The following is an 18,913-nucleotide window of genomic DNA, read 5'->3' on the forward strand; positions in this document are numbered from 1 at the left end:
AATAATTATTATTATTTTTGACATTATTAATAATAATATAATACAATTATTAATAATAATTTAATTATTATTAATAGTATAATAATATAATATAATTATTAATAATAATTTACATGAATATTAATAATAATTATTAACATTATTTATAATTATTATTATTATTGTGTTTATTATTGTTATAATTTTTTAAATCAACATTATTAATTATTATATTATATTATTATTCATAATAATAATTTTAAAATATTAAAAATAATTATATTATATTATTGTTAATATAACGATAATAATTATTATTATCAATATTAACATATTATTAAAAATATAATAATATAATATAACTATTAATAATTTATATTAATAATAATTATTCTTGTTATTAATAATAATAATATAATTCTCATTATTATGTTTTATTATTATTATAAATTTTTTAAGTAACATTATTAACATTTTTCGTATTATTAACATAATAATAATAAAGGCATAATAAAAATCATAATAATAATAATCTATATAATAATAATAATTATTAATAATAATAATATAATTATGATTATTATGTTTTATTATTATTATTTTTTAATTAACATTATTAAAATTTTTTGTATTATTAACATAATGATAAAGGCATAATAATAATAATAATAATATAATAATAACAATAACAATAACAATAACAATAACAATAACAATAACAATAATAATAATAATAATAATTATTATTATTATTATTATATATAATAATAATAATAATAATAATAACAATTATTATTATTATTATTATTATTATTATTATTAATAATAACAATTATTATTAATAATAATAATAACAATTATTATTAATAATAATAATAATAATAATAATAACAATTATTATTATTATTATTATTATTATTATCATTATATATTATATAATAATAATATTATATTATATAATAATAACAATAATAATAATAATTATTATTACTATTATTATTATTATTATAATATAATAATAATAATAATAATAATAATAATAATAATAATAATAATAATAATAATAATTATAATAATTATTATTATTATTATTACTATTATTATTATTATTATTATTATTATTATTATTATTATTACTATTATTATTATTATTATTATTATTATTACTATTATTATTATTATTATTATGTTTTATTGGAGACTCCAAATTGTCCATAGGTATGAATGTGAGTGTGAATGGTTGTTTGTCTATATGTGCCCTGTGATTGGCTGGCCACCAGTCCAGGGTGGACCCCGCCTTATTATTATTATGCTTTTATTATTTATTATTATTATGTTGATTTCATTATATCCTTTAAACTGCGTGGACAACACATGTAACGAGTCAAAGACGGGTATAATGGTCTTTATTATACTTTCATGTAACAGTCTAAATATTACGTGACAAATAACCAAATGCGCCATCATAGAAATTGACCTACAAATGTACCACCAGTAAGCATATATCAAACAATTTATATCACCATTACAGTCTAAGCATCAAATGACACGTCAAAGTGTTAATAATAAATGTCTTCCACCCAAAGAGGATATACAATGTACGCCGACGACTGTAATAAGACATTCCGGTCCACAGCAACAGCAGGAAGCTACAACAGAAGGACACTAAATGGGTTTACGACAACCAAAAGCACAAAGAAAGAAAGTGAAGAAAAAGAAAGAGCAGCCAAACGCAGCAGATGAGATTAAAGCTACAGTTGCCTGCTCGCACGTAATCGCCGGGTCGTGACCCGCAGCGTCCATCCTGGGATTAGTAGGGAATGTGATGGGGGGACATGATTCCCGTATCTGTATAACAATCAAAGGTGGAGATGTGATTGCGTTTTTATCTGCGATTACGGTGGGCTCATCTCTGCCGCGGCTGATGATACGTAGTCCATAAACGTGATCATCTTTTATGATCCAAACTCATCCTTTAATGTTCTGCATTTGCTTGATAAGGGTTAGAACTTTCTCAGCGCTATGTACAAGTGGACCGCCACAGCGGGGGGATTGATCCCCTTCTCGTCACGATGAGAACGATACGAATAAGACTTTACAGTTTCTCCTCTCTCTCCCAGGGGACGGGGTCCTGTTCCTCCTCCACGTGGGTGTTCCGGCGTCCTGTCCAAAAGTGCTCCACATCCGGGAAGGTCTTGTCAGCGTTGGGGATGACGGCGTTGGCACCCAGCTCCGCTCCATTGCCTTCTGTCTTTGGCGGGGCGCCGGCCGCCTTGGAGCCCCGGCAGGCGGCTGCCAAGCAGATGGCGACCAGGCCTTGGCGCACGTCGTCGTACATGGTCATGAGCAGCACCGGGGCGAGGGCGCTGCAGGCGTACAAGAGCACCTGCGCAAAGAGGACCACACCCACCGGGGGTTTGTTGTAGCCCAGCCGGACCCACGTGAAGGTGCCCCATTCGGGGAGCAGCATGAGCCCGAGGGTGCTGCTCAGGCACAGAAGAACCAGGGTCACCTTGCTCTGATGCCGCGGACAGGGGGCGTAGTTGAGAGCCTTGTGGAGGCTTTTGGTGTAGTACGCCACGGTGAAGAGGACCGGGGCCACAAAGGTGGCCGTGGGGTAAATCTTGTAGAAGAGCACCATGAACTGGGACGCGCACACGGGCATCTCGGAGACGCAAATATTGCCACGGCCGTGTGGCTGCAACGTGGCAAAAAGCATCTGCGGGATGGGGAACATCATGGACACCATCCAGGCAAACGCCATGGCCCCGTGGACCCATGTGGGGGCACAGAGTGTGGCCCCTGCGTCGGAGGGGGTGGCGGCGGGCTCCAGCGTGTGCTTGGCGCGGGTGCTGACCGCCAGCAGCAACGTCTTGGCCACCACGCACGAGTGCTGGAACCAGTCGGTGGTGTAGCACACGAAGCGCCCCAGCACCCACCACTGCTTGTACGCGGTGAGGGCGCGCACGGGGGCGCACAGGAGCAGAATGAGGAGGTCCGTGGAGGCCAACGAGGCGAGCAGAGCCTTCACCTCCGAGCCCTTCCCGTCCTTGAAGTCCCGCATGAAGATGAGCAGGACCAGGAGATTCCCCACGGCGCCCGAGACGCAGATCCCGATGAGGAGGACGGGCACGGCGGTCCTGATGTCCTCCCCCTGGAGGAGTTGGACACCTCCCACAAAGTCAAAGAAAGTCACGTTTGCCGGTCGATCTGAAGAATCCATTTCTAAGAATCACACCTCGAAGGGACAGAAAATGACTTAATTTGGTGTTGCCTTCACTTCCAGTCAAATGAGTCAATCCAGTGCCCTGCAGGGGGGCGAGGCGAGCAGCTGTCCGCGGTGCTGAAAGGCTACCGAGCCACGCATCAGCGAGCGTCTGTCTGAGCGGCAGAGGCAGGTAGGCTATTTCAAGTGGTGCCATTTAGCGGCATCGAGCACCCACGTCATGTCAGCAGCGTGGCTCCAGGCGGCACGCAGCCCAAATGTGAGCGCAGCGTGATGCGATTTGCATTCACAGACGCTCACACTCAACACGCTGGGAGCGGGGCTGCCACGAATGGGCTCAACCAATCCAGACCCGCCCTCTCTGCAACCAGCCTGTTGTATCTTTTCCACTAAACACATTAGGAGGATCAACTCCTAATCATAAACTTATTATTGTGTTTGTGTCTTTGTGTATGGAGAACTATCCTGTATCATACTGGGAGCTACCATTTAGCTGAATAACCACAATTTAATAATAATGATGATAATAATAATAATAATTAATTTTTATTAAAATTTTAAAATTAAAATTAAATTAAAATTAAAATTAAAATTAAAATTAAAATTAAAATTAAAATTAAAATTAAAATTAAAATTAAAATTAAAATTAAAATTAAAACTAAAATTAAAATTAAAATTAAAATTAAAATTAAGAATGTTGTATTTTAATGTATCTTTTACTCTGTTTACTTGCTTTTATTCAATTCCATTTTTTCTGTTAAGCGTCATTTTAGTATTTTGAAAAGCGCTGTACAAATAAAATTATTATTTAAAATAAAAATAAAAATAAAAATAAAAATAAAAATAAAAATAAAAATAAAAATAAAAATAAAAATAAAAATAAAAATAAAAATAAAAATAAAAATAAAAATAAAAATAAATTTTATGAATGTTGTATTTTAATGTATCTTTTACTCTGTTTACTTGCTTTTATTCAATGCCATTTTTTCTGTAAAGCGTCTTTGAGTATTTTGAAAAGTGCTGTAAAAATAAAAATAAAAATAAAAATAAAAATAAAAATAAAAATAAAAATAAAAATAAAAATAAAAATAAAAATAAAAATAAAAATAAAAATAAAAATAAAAATAAAAATAAAAATAAAAATAAAAATAAAAATAAAAATAAAAATATTTTAAATAATAATTTTATTTGTACAGCACTTATCAAAATACTCAAAGACGCTTTACAGAAAAAATGGAGTTGAATAAAAGCAAGTAAACAGAGTAAAAGATACATTAAAATACAACAGTCATTTGTTTGTACACAGCAAAAACATGGGGGCGGGGGGGAGGAAGAAACTGCCAAAACTAAAATATTCTGGTGTAAAAAGTATACCTTTTGGGCCTGCAAAGAGTAGAAATCAACTGTATGAAAAAAGACCATGAGTCGATATTGCACTTCAGCTCCATCTGCTGGATCTGGTGGGTCACTGCCCCATTTCCCATTATTATGTCACAGTTATCGTACAACATTCATTCATTCATTCATTCATTCATTTTCTACCGCTTTTTCCTCACAAGGGTCGCGGGGGTGCTGGAGCCTATCCCAGCTGTCTTGGGGCAAGAGGTGGGGTCCACCCTGGACTGGTGGCCAGTCAATCCCAGGGCATATATAGACAAACAACCATTCACACTCACATTCATACCTATGGACAATTTGGAGTGGCTAATTAACCTAGCATGTTTTTGGAATGTGGGAGGAAACCGGAGTACCCGGAGAAAACCCACGCATGCATGGGGAGAGCATGCAAACTCCACACAGCGATGCCAGAGGGTGGAATTGAACCCTGGTCTCCTAGCTGTGAGGTCTTTGCGCTAACCACTCGACCACCGTACAACATTGCACGTGTTTATTCAGCCATCTTGAATCCCACACCCCAAACCAAAATGTTACAATACTTTATGTACGGTACCCTGTGAGGAACAATCCAAGTCAAATGAGGATGTTACCCTGTACCCAAATCAAGTCACTATTCATGCATGCTCACTAAACAACACACCACGGGGCCAAAAAAGTTGGCAGCCCTGACAATTTCATAAGGAATGGAAGAAAATTATTATCACATTATTTTTTTGCATGTAAAACTATGCAAAAAAACTAAGTATTTTCTATTTCGTGGGTGGGTGTCAGCAATGTCACTGTGGTAGTCCGGCGAGACACACAAGCACCAGACTTGCATCGTCAGAACATCAAACTTTCAACGTGGGTTTGAATGATCTTGCAACAATAATCCCTAATAATCCCAAACATGGGCTACTGTTGCGTCTGCAACTCAACTCTGAACTCCTGACATGACTTCCTGTTCGCCACCCAATCAGTTCCAATAAGTCTTATTTATGTCTTAAATGACTTACTTAGTCTTAATATGTCTACTAAACAAATATATTGGGTGTTACGCGTGTAAAGGCGACTACCAGGGTGCTCATCTTGAGAGGGAAAGCCAGAAATGGACTCATCACGGTCGGGTGTGGAACCAACAACTGTGTTTTACATTGTTTTCCTCAATCATAAAATTATAAAAGTATATATTATTATGTTTTTCTTTCTTATGTGTTATATTTTAATACACATCTGCAAGTTCATATATTACCTGCGGAGTTCCCCAGGAGTCAATACTGGGGCCAAAAATGTTCAACTTGTACATCAATGATATCTCCAAAGTTACGAAAGACTTAAAGCTGGTATTATTTGTGGATGATACCAGGAGGGAGTACAGACGAAATCATTAGAAAGCTCACAGGAAAAATGGTCCCACTAAAAAGATGGTTTGATGATAATAGATCCTTGAACCTAAATAAAACTAAAATCATGCTGTTTGCTAACAGTAGAAAGGACACGCACCAGCAAATACAAATAGACGTTGTGGACATTGAAAGGGTGAAGGAAAATACATTTCTGGGGATCACAATAGATCACAAATACTTCAACTTGCTGATATAGTTCATCTTCAAACAGCTAAAATAATGCATAAGGCTAAAAATAACCAATTAGCTAAAACTGTCATCCAATACTTCTCTACAAGAGAGGAGAAATATGATCTCAGGGAAGAACATTTGAAACACTTCTATGCTAGGACTACGTTAAAAAGCCATAGCATTTCTGTAAAAATAAAACAAAAAAGTTAAAAAATTACAATATAAATAAATAATTACAATATAAATAAATAAATAAATGAAAATTTATAAAAATGAAGCAAAAAAAACCAAAAAAATATTATGATTATTAGGAAAGCAGGAAGTGAACAAATGTGGAGAAATATGATCTCAGGGAAGAAGTACATCTGAAACACTTCTATGCTAGGACTACGTTAAAAAGCCATAGCATTTCAGTAAAAAAAAAACCAAAAAGTAAAAAAATTATAAATAAATAAATAAATAAAAATTTATAAAATAAAGTAAAAAAAAAAAAACTTAAATCATATTAGGAAAGCAGGAAGTGAACAAATGGTACCCATTATGGCATTGGATGCTCATATCACCTCCTACTTCGGTACGAGGTACATTATTAAAAAACTTTAACCAAATTGTTTCACTTTGGGTTTAGCTTTGTATACAATGTCCTTATTTAATGCGATGGGGAGGGAAACAGATAGCATACGATTGTTGGACAGTATTTCCAGTGCTCCATACTGGTTTCAGTTTAAATAAGTATTCAAAATAAGTATAAGTATATAAGTATTTGACATCTGGCTCCATATAAAGTGAATTTGATTCCCAGGGCGTCACATTTTGATCATTAAACCCAATTAACACGACGCTCTCGTTAAATTCCATCAGCGAGGTCAAAAGTGATGCAGGAAGCAGCTGTGTCCCCGACTGTTGCCATAGTTACAGACTGCACATGGCGAGGTGTGTTTACTTGAAGAGCATCTGGGGTGGTGGCGGCGGTGAAGGTTGGAGGCGCGATGGGATGGCATGGAGAGGTGAGGGGTGCCCACTCAAATGCTGTCACCTCCTCTGAGAGGGCCCGGTTGCTCGGCAACCACATCCACCATCGCAGCGTGGGGTTAGCGAGACCAGAGGCATCATTAAGTGGTGCGATGGAGTCGTTGGAGGAGCTCATCTGATGGTATTCATGAGGGTGCGCGCTTAGGGGGAGGTGGGGGGTGGGGGGCACGCTTGCCTCACCTGCAATTACTGCCAATAACGTCTGTGCAGAAATAACTTTTGATGGATTAATTGTAGTGGGCTTCGCTGCACATCTTAAAATAAAGCCCGGCTTGGTCATTGCTCATTGATGTTAATGCTAATTGGATGCTCATATCACCTCGTACTTCGATATGTGACAAAAAATTAAAAAAATACAAAAATAAAAATAATTAAAAATTAATTAAAAATACAAATAATTAAAAAATAATAAAAATAATTAATTTTAAAAAAGTTAAACATTTTTTATGATATTAGGAAAGCAGGAAGTGAACAAATGTAACAGTTACTGATTGTAAAAGTACCAAATGGAGGGGTAGGATTTAATAAGCTTTGCTTCTTCCTACTCCTTTTGGACATGTGGAACTGGGAACTTATTATGGGATGCACTCAATTGGAATCTGATGCATGTTCAAATGAAATTAAACCATTACCATCACCATAAGACCTGAATTTGAACAGCCACATTCAATCAATAACATCAGCATGTCCAAAATCCATATGGTGTGCAGGTCTCGGTCATGGTCTATAGCGTCAAGGTTCATCTCAAGTACTGGAGCCACGTGAACCATCTTAGGCTCGGAGAAGCTCAGGGAATGTTCTCCTGCCGGTGCCCGGAGTCAGGCCTGCTTACGTTGTAAAAAGTGGAGATTCCCACTCTGACTGTTAGAGACAGGATCATCATCAGAAGAGACGCCATGTTCCCAGTTGGGCTTACTTGAGGTACTTCATCATGGCTATGTTTTGGCCTCTCCTACTTACGGTACCTTCAAAGAAATGTCATGCTAGAAAAAGCACCGTAATGGGATAACACAAGCAGATGCTCCAGAGGTGAACTTTCCATTCGGGGCACACAGAGCTTTGCCCCCAAACACCAGCAGACCTATTTTTGTACGCTACCTCCACTGTCACTGCGGTCAATTTGCCAGGAAACAAAAGTTTGTTTGTTTTCCACGTCGGCATTCCGGTTGTGGGTCACTAACACCCCCCGCCCCCTTCCCCTCCTATCTCCTCAGGCTTTGCACAGGGTCAGGACAACAACAGGAGGCATATGGGACACACAAAAAATGCTGAAATGAGCTCCAGTAATGGTCCCTTTGGAGGCAGAAAGACAGATAAGTAGTTTTTCCACCACAGGGATGTTGGCAGGAAACAAAAAACAACCCATTGATGCAGAGAAGCTTCCGCCAGCATGAAAGACAACAAATTGAGGGTCAGGATTGAGGGACATGAAAGTCAACATTAAATACATTCTTCCTGACGTCAGAGCGGCGCTCACGTTGATGCCGAGACCCTCTTTTACACCACAGAGACGAAAACCGACAGTTACCACGACAACCTGTGGAAAAGAACCTACTTGTCTCAAAGGGCCCCACAGGAAACGATGAATTGCTAATTCTTTTTTTTTTTCCCACTTAAAAATAAATCAGAGTATTTCAGATTGGTGATGAGCTGCATCAAGCATCATTATCTCCATCTTTGTTTTTTTTTTATCCCGTTTCATTTGAGGCATCACACGAAGAGATAAATGACTCCCTTTAGCAAAAGGGCAGCCTCCCGCCTGCAAAATAACAAATAATTAATGCCAGACGCTTTTTTTTTATAGTGCGAAGAAGAGAAGGAGGGAGGGGGAGAAGCAGGTTTTACCTTATAATCAACTGGGAACTGTCAGGTTACTGCAATTAGACTTTTGGTATTTTTACCTTTTTTGTGTTTATTTTAGGGTTGCATCCAGCCACACTATTAGGTACACTTGCACCATCCAATGTAAATATTTATTGCAACATTTTAAATACATAGTAATGCTAACTTTGATTGATCTGTTTAGTATGGCAGGCATCATTCTGGGAATTATGTGTCATATTTTAATGATATTGTCCTGCATGGAAATATTACAAATAGCTAATAGTGTGGTGCCAACGATAAATAGTAATTTATTATTAGCAGGTATACAGCTTTAAATTGATTTTAAATATATTTTACTTTTAAATGTAAAATCTTATATTCAAGCTAAGGGATTTAAGTTAAGTGAACTGTTTAAAACATAAAGAAGACAAAGGGGAAGGAGAAAGCGTCCACCATGACTCGAAGAGATGTCGCCATCGTGTGGCGAAAGGTGGAAACTGTCAACAATGTCAACTTGATGGCTGTCGACTAGTGTTGTGACGTTCACGAACGAACCACTTCTTTTGAACGGCTCATTAACATGAAGGATGGGAACCGAGTCGCAGCTTGGGACCGCCCCTCGGCTTGAACGACTCAACAATATCCGGCTCCCCTGAAAGAGTCAAAAATCCCATCTCTACTCTCGACCGAGCGTTCAGAGCAGCTCTTAAAGGGGAACTGCACTTTTGGGGGAATTTTGTCCATCATTCACAATCGTGATGTGAAACAGGAGTTAATATGAGCTATAGCTAACAACGGACGTCATGGGAAATACCTATTTTGATGCTTTTTTTGTACAATCTGAAAACATCGGGGACAGTTCAGTCCTCCGATGTCCTCCTGTGTGTGTGTGCACATGTGCGCACGTGCATGCGTGAAATGGATTCAAATTCGTGTGCACTCAACTGGTCCGTGCTTTTTGACTTCCTAGTTGCTGGAGAGCTTCTTTTGCATGGGAAACCCCATGCAAGCTCTTATAAAATCTGACCATGTGTTGGGTGAACTCCAGCTGAAACCAACTAGGGTTCTCCAGCAGGACAATGATCCAAAACACACCAGCAAGTACATTAAACATGCATAATCAATTAGCTTGAATCAATTAAAAGACTTGCAAAAAAACCATTCATAGCTCAAGAAGTCGCTTGTTTCCCCTTGATTGTTTTCCCACTTAATGTGTGATAGCACAGCACCACCAATAGATGGCAGCAAAGAGTCATTTGCAGTGTTATCTCAATATAAACAGAAACGTTTACATTGGTAGCCACACGGTGGCGTGTTTGACTCATTAAAGGGACTCTGGTATTTATTTGACGTCTCAACTTGGACACGTCTCCAAAAATCATCAGGAAGACAGTGATAAAGTATCAGTATTAAATTAAATGATACATTTTAGTGTTACTTAACACGATAATTTATATACAGTAGTTGTAATTAAATGTGTTGTGTGGATAATAGTACTTTTACATGTTTCTATTTTCTTAAATAGACACTTAAAAAATAGGTTTTGGTGCACAGATAATCATTTGCATTATATTTTAATTTTACACAGAACGATAATAATAATTGTTAATTGTAAATAATAATAATAATAATAGTAATAATAATAAAAATAATTGTTAATTGTAAATGAAAAAATAATTGTTAATTGTAAATAATAATAATAATTGTAAATAATAATAATAATAATAATAATTAATTGTAAATTAAAAAATAATAATAATTGTTAATTGTAAATAATAATAATAATAATAGTAATAATAATAAAAATAATTGTTAATTGTAAATTAAAAAATAATTGTTAATTGTAAATAATAATAATAATTGTAAATAATAATAATAATAGTTAATTGTAAATTAAAAAATAATAATAATTGTTAATTGTAAATAATAATAATAATAATAATGCAATAACAAAAATCCCCACACTTTTATATACTTTTGAGGTGGACAGTGACAAAAGACATGAAAGGGAATTAATTATGAAGAATTACTGCAACTTTTGGGACAATTTTGTGTGCTAGTGTGTGTGTATATATATATACAGTATATACATAAGTGCATATTGTGAATGAGAAAGAAAGAGAGAGAGAAAGAGAGAGAGAGAGGAAGAGAGAGAGAGTCCACCAAGGTTACACATCAAACTGATTGGGGATTTTTATTGCACACAATAAGAAGTCAAATGTTTTTGATTTATGGGCTTGAGCAGAGCAAGAAAAGCCTTTTTTGTTTTTATTATTCAATCTAGTTGACTCCTTTGTGGAGCCTTACACACACACACACACACACACACACACACACAGTAGTAGTAATCTTGTCCTGCATCGGGCCGTGTGCATAATGAAAAGGGGTCTTATCTTGATGCTGGCCTGAGGGTGACGTGGACTCACAAATAAGGTGCGAGCGCCACTTGAAGTCACGTGACCAGAGGGAGATCTCCCGGGACCCTGAAAGGTGGCGGCGTTAGCGCCCGGAATGGGAACAATAACTAGGCCGGGAATGGAGAAGGAGAGTTCAATTGGGAAGCGATTAAAATAAATGGAAGCTTTGAGCAGATAAGACACATACCATTTCCCCATCTATTTAACATTCATTGAATTGAATAATCCAGTCTTATTATCGTCAATAGTCTGCATATTTACCCTGAATATGCTAATTTATGTTGGCTGCGAGCACTCTGGGAATTAATCAGTTTTTTTTTCATCACTGTATGGCTATGTGGGGCTCTGCGGTGGGGGGTGGGGGGTGTTGGACGGGGGCACGGACCTGCAGACACTCCTGGTGACGCTCCAACTTTTCCTATTCATTGTTTTTGCACTTTGCCCGCGGCCACGCCAGTTACATTTCAATCAAAAGCTTCATTGTAAAGTCATTATCCCAAACTAGGCCCAGGTAATTGGCTGTCATATTCTGCATAGTGGTGCCCCTGCGGGCTGGGGGGGCCAAACGGCTGCGCTCTTATCTTTCGCTTTAAAGCAAAATAATAAGACAATTTATCATTCATCTGCTGTGGGAAAGAATAACAAGTTAAATGTCGTCGCCTCGACAAAACAAAACAAACGCTCTGGTCGCTCTGGGCTCATTCACGCCCACCCCCACCCCTCACCCCCACGGTGACAGCAGAGGACGGGAGGGCACCTATAAAGCCTGTTGGACCTCAGGCATCTATACGGCCACAACATTAGGGAAGCCTGTACAATACAATGACATCTCATTTAAAGCCATTCCACCTCTACAGATACCTCCTATTTGCGGGGGTTACCCAAGACCACCCGGCGAAAAACGGCGAATAAAGGCAAGTCATTAAGACAGCCGGCTGTCTTTTGGCGTTGCATCGACGCCGGCTCGCTCCTCCTTTTGAAACATTAAAACATATAAAAATGACCAAAACACAGCAACCAGAGTCCCACGCAGCACCCGCACACAACCAAAGTTCCTCCTGCACTAAAAGTGCTACTTAGTGTCCGATACTTAGCGTACTCATACCCATATTTTTCGGGTTGGGGCCGGCCTTTAGCGGCTGCCTGACGGATGATCATAAGGCGAAAATCCAAAACTCACCACACCCTGCCAGGTGCCCGCCCCCGGAGCCCCCGTGACATAAAGTATATAATAGCATAGAAAACCTACTAACGATGCTACTATTTTTAACATTATTAGAATCCCCTCGACATGAAACGTGTACTGCTTAATTTAATTTTTTCGAGTGGTTAGCACGCAGACCTCACAGCTAGGAGACCAGGGTTCAATTCCACTCTCGGCCATCTCTGTGTGGAGTTTGCATGTTCTCCCCGTGAATGTGTGGGTTTTCTCCGGGTACTCTGGTTTCCTCCCACATTCCAAAAACATGCTAGGTTAATTAGCCACTCCAAATTGTCCATAGGTATGAATGTGAGTGTGAATGGTTGTTTGTCTATATGTGCCCTGTGATTGGCTGGCCACCAGTCCAGGGTGGACCCCGCCTCTCGCCTGAAGACAGCTGGGATAGGCTCCAGCACCCTCCACGACCGTCGTGAAGATAAGCGGTACAAAGTGAATGAATGAAGTTACTACAATACTTTGTGTACTGTGTAAAAAGGCACAGATGAAGACATGGCAGCTCTCAGCAGATATTTTGCGGGATTTCTGTGTGAAAGGCCGCTCCACGCCTATCCATTGTGGCCGTGGACGTACAGTAATAATGATCGCACCTGTTAGCTAATATAGCCAAAGATAGCACAAACAGGAATCATGCGGTCTAATGAGCTCCGACAGAATAATAATGTACGTAAATGAAGACGTTTGACGGCAGCTGCGAGTGTTTCAATCGTTAAAAATGATGATGACTTCGACACGAGCGGCGACCCGGCGCATCAGCAAACACGACGAGGTCGACGCGGGCGAGAGGGAACGACGCTCATTCCCATTCCTTCTCGGGATTAGGCTCGGAGACGCGGCACAATGACACGCTTGGCATTCAAAAGGCAAGTGCGGTGTTTACGTAAAGATCAATTACCCATCAGGCCATTGGGGCCAGCGCCACAGATTATCACACAACACCACACGAGGCGTGTTGACAAATAACCCGGCAGATCCGCCCAATGAATGCATGGCAACGGACGTCTTTGGCTTTGACTCTCATTCAGATTAGAAATGTTTACGTCTGCTCGCTCATCCTGCATCATTCCCGACCCGGAGGTCGTTCCGAGTCCTCCACGGCGTCCTGGAGTATGCACAGCAGGCACCGCATTGGGTCACTCTGCTACAAAATAAAAAACACATTAGGGATGGACGTTTGATTCTCTTCCATGTTGTGATTCAGTCCGGAACAACAAAATACAAAACCATTGTACATGCTAACTTTACTAGCCTGGGAACCTCACTCCATTCACCTTTACAATGTAATTCTGCAAAATATACATGAAATGCATAAATTAGCTCGTGCTGTGACCACGCATGTCAGTACAATGTGACCAACTGGTGCTGTTTGCTAACGCTAAAGCCGCAATTAAATGTCTTGCAAAGGCCGAGATCGCCTCACAAAGGACACAAAAAGCAGGTCTGACCTAGCAACTGGCGCGTCTCCATCAATACTCGCTGACAGTGTCACGTTGGCCGTGGGTCGCTTCAGAGGGCACGGTGAAGGTCATGCCGGGCCCAGGAAAGCAAACAATCTCCCGCATAATCCTGACCTTCATTTTCTACGGCGGCCTGGGAGTTGACCGTGACAGCTAGCAGCACGTCTAGACCCGCGCGGGGTCACATGCTAACTTGGTAGCAACAACGTGGACAATCTGGATGTTTGTAAAGCAGCTTAGTCGGATTGGTGAACGAGAACGATGTCACATAACTTCATTAATTCATCAAGCAGCGCATTAACAAGATGTTGCATAGCACCATGCTATCATGCTAACATGCTAACTTGCGAGCAACACCGTGGACAATCTGGATGTTTGTAAAGCAGCTTAGCCGGATTGGTGAACGAGAATGATGTCACATAACTTCATACATTCATCACGCAGCGCATTAACAAGATGTTGCATAGCAGAGGGGCTCAACATGCTAACTTGCTAGCAACACCGTGGACAATCTGGATGTTTGTAAAGCAGCTTAGCCGGATTGGTGAACAGGAATGATGTCACATAACTTCATGAATTCATCAAGCAGCGCATTAACAAGATGTTGCATAGCACCATGCTAACATGCTAACTTGCGAGCAACACCGTGGACAATCTGGATGTTTGTAAAGCAGCTTAGCCGGATTGGTGAACGAGAATGATGTCACATAACTTCATACATTCATCACGCAGCGCATTAACAAGATGTTGCATAGCAGCTGGGCTCAACATGCTAACTTGCTAGCAACACCGTGGACAATCTGGATGTTTGTAAAGCAGCTTAGTCGGATTGGTGAACGGGAATGATGTCACATAACTTAATGAATTCATCAAGCAGCGCATTAACAAGATGTTGCATAGCATCTGGGCTCAACATGCTAACTTGCTAGCAACACCATGGACAATCTGGATGTTTGTAAAGCAGCTTAGCCGGATTGGTGAACGAGAATGATGTCACATAACTTCATGAATTCATCAAGCAGCGCATTAACAAGATGTTGCATAGCACCATGCTATCATGCTAACATGCTAACTTGCTAGCAACACCGTGGACAATCTGGATGTTTGTAAAGCAGCTTAGTCGAATTGGTGAACGAGAATGATGTCACATAACTTCATTAATTCATCAAGCAGCGCATTAACAAGATGTTGCATAGCAGATGGGCTCAACATGCTAACTTGCTAGCAACACCGTGGGCAATCTGGATGTTTGTAAAGCAGCTTAGCCGGATTGGTGAACGGGAATGATGTCACATAACTTCATGAATTCATCAAGCAGCGCATTAACAAGATGTTGCATAGCACCATGCTATCATGCTAACATGCTAACTTGCTAGCAACACTGTGGACAATCTGGATGTTTGTAAAGCAGCTTAGTCGAATTGGTGAACGAGAATGATGTCACATAACTTCATTAATTCATCAAGCAGCGCATTAACAAGATGTTGCATAGCAGATGGGCTCAACATGCTAACTTGCTAGCAACACCGTGGGCAATCTGGATGTTTGTAAAGCAGCTTAGCCGGATTGGTGAACGAGAATGATGTCACATAACTTCATGAATTCATCAAGCAGCGCATTAACAAGATGTTGCATAGCAGCATGCTACCATGCTAACTTGCTAGCAACACCGTGGACAATCTGGATGTTTGTAAAGCAGCTTAGTCGAATTGGTGAACGAGAATGATGTCACATAACTTCATTAATTCATCAAGCAGCGCATTAACAAGATGTTGCATAGCAGATGGGCTCAACATGCTAACTTGCTAGCAACACCGTGGGCAATCTGGATGTTTGTAAAGCAGCTTAGCCGGATTGGTGAACAGGAATGATGTCACATAACTTCATGAATTCATCAAGCAGCGCATTAACAAGATGTTGCATAGCAGCATGCTACCATGCTAACTTGCTAGCAACACCGTGGACAATCTGGATGTTTGTAAAGCAGCTTAGTCGAATTGGTGAATGAGAATGATGTCACATAACTTCATTAATTCATCAAGCAGCGCATTAACAAGATGTGGCATAGCAGATGGGCTCAACATGCTAACTTGCTAGCAACACCGTGGGCAATCTGGATGTTTGTAAAGCAGCTTAGCCGGATTGGTGAACGGGAATGATGTCACATAACTTCATGAATTCATCAAGCAGCGCATTAACAAGATGTTGCATAGCAGCTGGGATGAACATTTAGCATGCTAACAGTCAGCTTCGGCCTATTATGTGCCGTCTTGTTTTCATAGCGCTTCAGGAGTGCTACTGGGCCTTCAAACGTCTAACGTCTAACGTCACCATTGCTATTTTAACAGAAATAAATAATAGCTAACCGACTTAGCCATCACATCAACAAGCTTTCACCTCATCGTTAACATTTACGGAGCGCCGAGAAGGTATTTGGGCGCGGCCTTCCATCTCTCCAGGACACGGAGGACCACAGATGACCCCTGGACACCATCAGCGTGACCCTGTCCCCTCAGGCCCGAGGCCACGGTCCATCCGGAGTAGAAGAACAACTTTCCCCCTCTGCCATCAGACATGAACACAAATAATATGTACATAGTTTGGATCTTTTGCTTATTTTATGTTGGAGATGAAATTCCCAATAACCTAATAAAGGACCACTTGAGATTAAATGTTTTGTTTACAAAATGCATTTAAGTTAGAATCATATTTTTTCCCCAAAAAAATGTGCAATTGAGCATTGACAACCCCAGCTTGAGGTCAAAAGGTCATTTCAAGAAGCTTTTATTGGCATATCAATGACTCATATCAAAGGTTTTTCATGATTGGCTGACAGTCCTTGAAAGCACCGCGCATCTTTTTGTTATGCTGAGATTCGAACAAAGCATTGAAGAACCCGTGGCACTTTGACGACATTTAACGGGGTTATTTCCAGTGATTACTGAGCTGAGCTTACAGGAGGAAACGTAATTAATCACCTTAAATTAATCATGCTTCTTTGCGGCTTCGCGTTCATTCAGCGTCTGGCCGCCGTGACCAAATGCAACAATTGTAATTCCGTGTTTGCCGAGCGTCTCGCTCTCGGCCCAGATGACGAGAGGTCGTGGAGCTCTGCCTCCGCCTCCCCGCCTCCCCTCGCTGACCTGCGGGGGTCAACAAGAGCGGGGCTTTTACAAATCCCCAGTTTATAAAAGCACCAGGAGAGAAGGTCCTCGTGGGAATTATCCCTACCCGGGCAACGGCAAACAGTAAATTACGGGGGGCTTACACGACTCCCATGTTTCCCCGGGGACATCAAACGGTGGTCCCAGTGCCCCCTCTTGGATGTGCTCCTTTGCTTTTGTTCCACTGTATTAGCTCAATCCCCTCAAAGACCGCAGGGGGGCTGCTCCTTTTTACCAAAGATGGCTTCATTATCGTTCGTGTTGTACAAACACTTTTTGTTACACTTTCAGTTCATGTCAAAAATTTGCAGCAAAACTGACCCTCGGTTTGAGTACATTGTCCGGTTAGTGTACAATATGGCGGCCATCTTGTGTTAGTCATACACTGCGTGAGTCCAACTAATGGATTTGTATCACCGTGAGTCAGCTGATTGTAGCTCTTTTGCTAACTAGCACAGTTAGGTAGCTCGGCTCTGCTTTGCAGGTGATGCAGATGCTAAATAGGGGCGGCCATTTTGGGTAAAGAAGGTGAGAAACACTATTTCATTCAAGAAATAACTCAGCCCTCCTACTTTCGCTTATCCAAAACCCATTTATCGCCGTCCGAGAGCCCGCAGCCCCGTCAAAATATTTCACTCAAGTGTCTCACTACATCATCAATGAAAGAAAAATTCCATCAATTTGTCAGAATTAACCCCCGAAATCAAGCATGAAGGAGTGTGAGGAACAGCAGAGGAGGGTAGTGAGGAGGGGTGGGGGTCAGAGAGAGGGGTCCCCGCTGGGGGCAGATTAGCCTTCTTCATGGGGGGGTTTGATGCCCAAAGAGGAAGTGTCAGAGGAGGACAAATGAGAGGACAAACGACGCGGTCGTCATTTAATATTCGGCACGGACGTTTCGCCAGCAGGAGGGGCCGTCACATCTCATTCACCTCGTACTTCCGTACTGACAAAAAATAAAATAAAATAAAAATATATATTATATATATATATAATATATATATATATATTTTATATTTTTCAAAATATATATATATATATAATATTCAGCACGTCTCATTCACCTCGTACTTCGGTACTGGCAAAATAATAATAATAATAATATATATATATATATATAAATAAAATAAAAAAAAAATATATATTTTTTGTCAGTACAAAAAATATAAAACTACAAACTATATATATATGGTAATATAAAAGATATAATATAAATTAATTAAATTATATATTAATATATTATAATAATATTTAATATATATAGAAAATGTTTAAATATTTTTTAAATATATATAATATATATATATTATATTTTTTAATTTTAAAAATAAATAAATAAACAAAACTTTTTTTAAATAATAAAATAAAACTTAAATGATATTAGGAAAGCAGGAAGTGAACAAATGTAACAGTTAGTGATTGTAAAAGTACCAGATGGAGGGGTAGGATTTAATAAGCTTTGCTTCTTCCTACTCCTTTTGGACATGTGGAACTGGGAACTTATTATGGGATGCACTCAATTGTAATCTGATGCATGTTCAAATGAAATTAAACCATTACCATTATTTTTCCTTCCTTTCATGATTTTGCGTCCATATTAAGCAAAGTGCGGCCTCCGATCAAAACAAAACATTTCGATGGCCG

The 18,913-nt window shown here is 39.5% G+C and overlaps 1 protein-coding gene across 1 annotated transcript; it reads right to left on the minus strand.

Annotated features, from left to right (window-relative positions):
* Positions 1-1,369: 1,369 nt before the first annotated feature.
* LOC131132172 (G-protein coupled receptor 151) lies at positions 1,370-3,591 on the minus strand. Its single transcript, XM_058077554.2, has one exon. It carries the CDS (start codon positions 3,200-3,202, stop codon positions 2,075-2,077), a length of 1,128 nt encoding a protein of 375 aa, XP_057933537.2. The 5' UTR covers positions 3,203-3,591; the 3' UTR covers positions 1,370-2,074.
* Between the last annotated feature and the right edge of the window lie 15,322 nt (positions 3,592-18,913).

This window comes from Doryrhamphus excisus, linkage group LG14 (assembly GCF_037039965.1).
Source record: "Doryrhamphus excisus strain RoL-2023G ecotype Guam linkage group LG14, RoL_Dexc_Guam_v1.1, whole genome shotgun sequence".
NCBI lineage: Eukaryota > Metazoa > Chordata > Actinopteri > Syngnathiformes > Syngnathidae > Doryrhamphus > Doryrhamphus excisus.